Source organism: Sorghum bicolor, chromosome 5 (genome assembly GCF_000003195.3).
Source record: "Sorghum bicolor cultivar BTx623 chromosome 5, Sorghum_bicolor_NCBIv3, whole genome shotgun sequence".
Lineage (NCBI taxonomy): Eukaryota > Viridiplantae > Streptophyta > Magnoliopsida > Poales > Poaceae > Sorghum > Sorghum bicolor.
Genome location: NC_012874.2, coordinates 59,313,772 through 59,320,500, shown reverse-complemented (window position 1 = coordinate 59,320,500; position 6,729 = coordinate 59,313,772). Strand labels below are relative to the sequence as shown.

Sequence of the window (6,729 nt, the reverse complement as noted above, 5' to 3'; positions counted from 1 at the left end):
GCATGTATATGAAAGTAGAGGAGGAAAATTTCAGAAGGGTTGGGAGGAGAATCTGCCCCGAACCTCCATATCAAGGCTGGCCCGCACCTTTTTTCTTCTCTATCTTTGCCTGGCCCAACAGCCTACGCCCCGCATGGCCCGAAAACAAGCAAATATGTCATAGTCCAAGAAATTTCACACATTTCACACTGTCACTTGCTTTATATATCATCCTGCTGGCTGCAAAATAATAGATTATGAATACCTGTTTTATGGTACATGACATTTTTCCTTTTATTACACACAACACTAGCATCCCTGCAAGCCCCTCCACATGGCGCACAAACAATAAAGCTCTCCTCATAAACTAGATGTAGGTGGGAGGTGATTCAGGTGGAGTTGAACATGCTGTAGTGAGGAGTGGGTTTATTTAGCTCCTAGTTCATGGTGTAAATTAAGAAGTAATTCTTGTCTGACCCTAACCTGTGTGAACTTTTGTTGTTTGGCTGAGGAAGAGTGGTTATCACAAAGAATCTATTTTAAAGAGTGCTGCCAAAATAGCCACTAAGAGCAACTCCAAGAGAGTTAATAAAAATGGATGGCTAAATTTAAGATTTAGCCAACTTCTAAAATAGAAAATCATGTAAAAAAACAAAAAATCTCCAACAGTATTTCTATACGGCAAATCATAGCTAGCGGGACATGCAAGCTATATTTACCATTCGAGAACTCCGGGATAGATGACTTGCTATTTTAGCAAACCAAATACAATAGCTGTTGGACTCTCTTTTCTCTCTCAAAATAGCCAAATATAGAATACATAACATGGATAGCTCTTCTCTTGGAGATGCTCTCGAATTAGGAATGAAGCTCTGCCAAAAAGTTCCTAAAGTTAATACCAAAGGATATCATCCTATACCTAGTTAGAGACAAAACTTAGCATTTCTTGGGCTAGACTGGGCCAGAATGTTTTTATGTCTGTGTTTCATTGTCTAAGCCCTATCCACTAAGTATCACGGGCATATCTCTAATAATAGGGCATCCATTCGTCCTTAGAAGCACATACATGTGTTTTCTTTGGCAACGTTTGCATGCACGTGGTGTGGTGTGAGTCTGTGCTTAAGTTCAGATAATACAACTTATATTTAAGGTATAGAGGCATAAAAAAATCACATGACTAACTTGTGACGTGCAACTATGTTGACTAGGTAGGAGGCTTTTATCAGGATTTAAAAAACATTTTGGTATTCTTTGACTATTTTTCTAAAAAATATTATTTTTGAAAGCAAGGTTTGTACTTTATTAATTATGGGGAGGTTTGTTTACTTCACGAACTTCCAAAGTTGTTACAAACTCTAGGAGGAGATCGATCCAAACATGAGATCAATCTAGGTTCTAAACTCAAACTAATATGAGCAAGATCATGTGCACCTCTATTACAAGATCGTAGTACATGGACAATGTCAGCTCGACTAAAATTCAAAGACATAAGAAACTTGGTTTCTCTAGATAGACACTATAAGCTAAAAAATCATAAGAACGGAACTAGAGAGCCTCTACTAGAATTGATGAATCGGTCTCCAAAAGGATCTTGAGATATACCTTGATCTATTGTTGCATAAAGAGTTGAAAGGCACCCTTGGGTCTTTACACTGAGCACAGAGACCGGCTACTTATGACCTGATCTTTGCTAATTGACTCTGCAGCGACCATTTGAAGAAACAGTCGACCATCTATTTGTCTTTGTAAATAAAAAATAAACAACTCTCAAAGTATATCTTCTAGTAGTGACAAAGGTGAAATGTAAACAGTTTCTCCTCCCAATGACAACTTGTAGACTTAGTACGGGCGTGTTTGGTTGCTCTGGGTGAATCCGTATACTCCCACAATATTGGATTTAGAAGTTGTTTAGGACATTGATACGGTCTCCAAAATACAACTTTGACCTCTTATTTTTATAATAATATTTAGAAAAAATGATATATGTATACTTTTATGAAAATATTTTTTCAAGATAAATATATTCATATAATTTTCACATTTGTAAACTCAACAATTTAAAAGTTATTGATGATTTATGTTTCCAATGTTTGACCCCAAAACGACTTCTAAACCTGATATGCACATAAAAAAGAAATATTTCTTTTTATACATGCTATTTTTAGAGGAGCATATTGGTAGGGGTTCTAGGCGCTGCAGATAAAAGACAGACGCTTTGATGCGCAAGCAAAGCGTTGAAGGACATCGTTTTAGATGTGTTTGCCAAGAATGGATGACAAAATAATAATAGATTTTGCTTATGATTTTCTCCTATTTGAGTATACTCTTTTTCGTTTTCTTTGTTAGCAAATAAGCTGCTGTGTGGAGTCGGAGAGGCCAGAATTTTTCATTTTCTGAAAAATCTCTACTCTTTTTAGTAAGTGATAATTGGCGCGAAAACCATTCTGTTAACAAATTACGCACCCAACAAAAGGATTCAAATGCAAAAAAAAAAGTATCAATAGTTCAATACTCACTTTGTTAAAAAAAACAAATCCTCTTGGAAAGACTGAAAAACACTGAGGTTAATTATTGACCCGAACAAGCCAAGTGTTGGTGGCAGCTTTGCAGCCTTGCACCCACCGCTGCAATCTGACGATGGATCATAGCTATGCTCATGGCGCGAAGCGGCGGAGCTATCTTGGAAGCATCGTCGTCACTCGCCAGTTGTCACATCACATCACATCACATCACAGTTCCATAACGCTGCGAATTATTCCGCCGAGCTCCTCCTACGGGTATCGACTCCCCGGCGGTGGGTAGTAAGGGTTCCTTCCCGCGCCGTCGATCTCAGGGTGCCGTGTCCCCGGAGGAGGGTAGTACGAGCCGCCGGGAGCGGGAGGCGCCGGGTAGTACGGTAGTGCACGGTCCACTGTCCCTGGCGGCGGCGAAGGCGCCGATCTTGGATAAACTGGGTAGGCCGAGCCTGACTCCGGCGGCGGCGGGTAGGTGCCTGTCGGAGGAACCAAATTGGACGCCGGTGGTGGTGGGTACCCGCTCGGCGGCGCCGGTGGCGGCGGGTAGCTGCTGTACTGTGCCGCCGGAGTCGCCGGCGGTGGTGGCGGGTATGCCGTACCAGCCGCCGTCAGCGGTGGCGGGTACATGGTGAGCTCTGCCGGACAGGCTGCGCATGACGGCGGATATGCTGTAGCAGCAGCAGCCGGCGGCGGGTAGCTGCTGTTGCTTGGCGCTGGAAATTGTGAATAAGGCGGCGGCGGAGGCGGGTAGCTGCGTGGGGACAACAACCCTTGCAGTGACGGATAGAGAGAAGCGGAAGCCGGCGGCGACGACGGCTGTGGTGGCGGCGGGTAACCGGCGCTCTGTGGCGGGAAGTTTGCAGCCGACGCGGGTGGCGGATACGCTGCGCTCGGCGGAGGCGCGCAGCAAAAGCTCGGATTTTGATCCGGCCGCGCACCCCCCGGCGCCGGGTAGAGCTGCGGCTGCGGGCGCACGCCGTTGCCGGGGCCGGTGCCGCCGGTGATGGCGTATGCGAAGCTGAGCGTGCCATTCGGCTTGCCGTCGGGGGCGCTCACCTGGTAGCTGACGTGGCGCAGCCCGGCGTTGTCTCCGGCCGCCGCCAGGTCGGCTACGGGCACGCTAGCCGTGCCGACGAGCTTGTTGCCGAGGATCGGCACCTGCGCCTTGACCTCGAACTCCACCAGCAGCTGCTGCTGTGCCTGCGCACCAGCATCCCCGTCGAGGTCGAACGCGAACACCGCGTCGTCCCAGTCCGGGCTCTCGCCGCCGTCGGCGTCCGGCTGCGTCTTCTCCCGGCGGCCGCCGAGGGACACCGCGGCATAGAGCGGTGGCTTCTGGAACGGGACGAAGGCCCTCACGCCGCGGCAGGAGATGGACCTGATGGTGATGCGCCGGCCGCCGGTGCCGGCGCCGGAGCCCGACGACATGGCCGCCGCCGCTTCTTAGTGGCTTTGGAGCTCGACGCGGTGGGACTTGGGAGGGAAATCTGAGGTCGTCTTGGACGATGGATCTGGAGCAGTGCAAGGCAGATGGATTAGAGAAATGATTTGACCTTGTGTTGTTTGGTTTGTTGGATCTCGGTGCAATTAATTTGCTGATGTCTTTGTCTATCTGATCATGGACAGATGGGCAGAACAGTGTGACTCACCTGTTCTTGCCTGCAAATGGATTTTTGCCTCCATCTTTAAATCTGCAGTTTGAAGATAGATTGAAAAAAAAATTCCTCAAAAAAAAAAGATAGATTGAAAAAATGAATTTCATATATTTCATCCACTTCAAATTATAGTAAGACATTTAGATATTTCATATTTCTAGATGTATAGATTTTTCTATGAACTTAAATATACAGTATGTACACAACGTGAACCACAAGCCGTGTGTGATGAGTCATGACTACTACACTTGTCCCTTGCCTTTTTTTTTCTTGCTCTACTTTTTCTCATTAGCACAATCAGGCCTTGTTTAGTTCCGAAAAAATTTCGGATTTCGACACTGTAGCATTTTCGTTTTTATTTGACAAATATTATCCAATTATGGACTAACTAGGCTCAAAAGATTCGTCTCGGATTCACAGATAAACTGTGCAATTAGTTTTTATTTTCATCAATGATGCTAGTACAATGCTTGTGACTGCGAGAGCTCACCACCACACATGTACAGCAATGCGGGTATTTGTCAACACACACAAAGCATGTCTACGTTGAAGCAAGAAATTCTCCTTAAGACCGTGTTTAGTTTTTAAAGGGAAAAAATTCACGACACTGTAGCACTTTCGTTTGTTTGTGATAATTATTGTCCAACTCTGGACTAACTAGGTTTCAAAAGATTCGTCTCGTAAATTCCAACTAAACTATGCAATTAGTTTTTATTTTCGTCTATATTTAATACTCTATGCATGCGTCTAAAGATTCGATTTGATGGGAAATCTTGAAAAATTTTGGGTTTTGAGGTGAAAGTAAACAACACCTAAGGAAGTTTCAACTTCCATGCTCCTTTGCAACACGGCATCTTTTTCGAAATATTACATTTCTCCTATGAAAATTTCCTATAGAGCTCATTTGAAAGCCCTCATAGGCTCATACATTTTTATAACTGTCATTGTAGACTCTATTCTATACTTGTCATTTTAGAGTAGATTTAATACTTTTTTCTCTCTGTCGTTGAATACAGTAACTATCACACCTATATTTTTATACTTTATGTTTTTTAGATGCAAATATTTAAAAATTTCACATGACACGTTCAATGCTTCTTGCGAGAAATGGTTAGAACCGTGTAGATATCATACGCACTCGAGGCTTTTAACAACCTAATCCTAATTAACTGAACCATTTGGGAAACAAAAATCAGAATTATATACTTGGTTTGTTGAATATTTTAGAAGAAATGTTCCGATGTTGTATTATATGGAAAATTCTGGAGTGCATTATTGAATTTGTTGATCTTTCAAACATAATATGGAAAGAATAAAGAGTATATATGTGCCTGTTGTAAACGGCTAGCATTAAATCTCAGGCAAACTATAAGAGCCTGTTGAATGAGATAACGTTTGTTGTCCACCATCGTTGTTGATTGCATCGTCTCGCGATCGTGGTGCTATGGAAAGTTGGTGAGTCTGTGATGAAAGGATCAAGATGCCCAAGAGGAGGGGTGAATTTGGCTTCTCTAAAAAATTTAAGCAACCTATAAGCTCCAATTCAACCCCTTGTGCCTAGTGTGACTAGAGAGCTACCGGATAAAAAGTTTTGCAACCTAGTTCCAATCCTATTCTAGCATGGCAATTCTAAGAATGTAAAAACACAAAGTAAATGCTAGAATGTAAAGGAGTAGTGGAAGAAAGTGCTCGGCGATGTTTTGCCGAGGTATCGGAGAGTCGCCACTCTCCACTAGTCCTTGTTGGAGCACCCGTGCAAGGGTCTTGCTCCCCCTTGGTCCGCGCAAGGACCAATTGCTCTCTATGGGCTGATTCTTCGACACCCCGTCGCGGTGAATCGCCCAAAACCGCTCACAAGCTTGACACGAGCCACCCACAAGAACTCCGGACGGTCTTCCTGCCTCCAATCACCACCGAACCGTCTAGGTGATGGCGATCACCAAGAGTAACAAGCAAAGAACTCTCACTTGACCCAAACAAGGCTCTAGAGAGTGGTGGATGCACACTTGACTCTTGGAATTCAACTAGAGAAGGATTCTCATAAGAAATCACTCAAATCTCAATCCTCTCTAGGCTCTTGCTACTCTCTTGCTCCACAACAAGTTTCTCAGATGTTCAAATGGGCAAGAGACCTCTCATGGACGAGGTGGAGGAGTATAAATACACCCCACGAAGTCTAAAGGTCAGCCAACCGTTTTCCACTGAAAACGGGGTCACCGGACGCTGTTGATGTTGCACCGGACGCTCTGCACCGAGCGTTCGGTGACACTTCGACGGCTAACTGTACTTGGTCTGACAGGTCACCGGACGCTACTTCCCAGCGTCTGGTGGCAACGTCCGGTGCTCCGGGGAGTTTTACAAACTCCCTGAGTTTAAGACCGGACGCTACCCGGTGCGTCCGGTGCTCAGGGCAGGTTTACAACCTCCCTGGGTATGGGACCGGACGCTGTCCGGTGAGTCCGGTGCCAGCGTCCGGTGCCTAACCCTAAGCACCGAAACCCTCCAACGGCTAAGGACCTCACCCGACGCACTCATAGCGCGTCCGATGCAGCGTCCAGTGCCTACTTAGGCACCCTAAC

At 45.1% G+C, this 6,729-nt stretch overlaps 1 protein-coding gene across 1 annotated transcript; it reads right to left on the bottom strand.

Annotated features, from left to right (window-relative positions):
• LOC8064825 (basic proline-rich protein) lies at positions 2,465 to 4,349 on the bottom strand. The gene has a single exon (XM_002449577.2). The coding sequence runs from the start codon at positions 3,921 to 3,923 to the stop codon at positions 2,751 to 2,753; it is 1,173 nt and encodes a 390-aa protein (XP_002449622.1). The 5' UTR covers positions 3,924 to 4,349; the 3' UTR covers positions 2,465 to 2,750.

Excerpts from the sequence above, each read along its gene's own strand:
- LOC8064825 (XM_002449577.2), bottom strand. The coding sequence starts at position 3,923 with ATGTCGTCGGGCTCCGGCGCCGGCACCGGCGGCCGGCGCATCACCATC.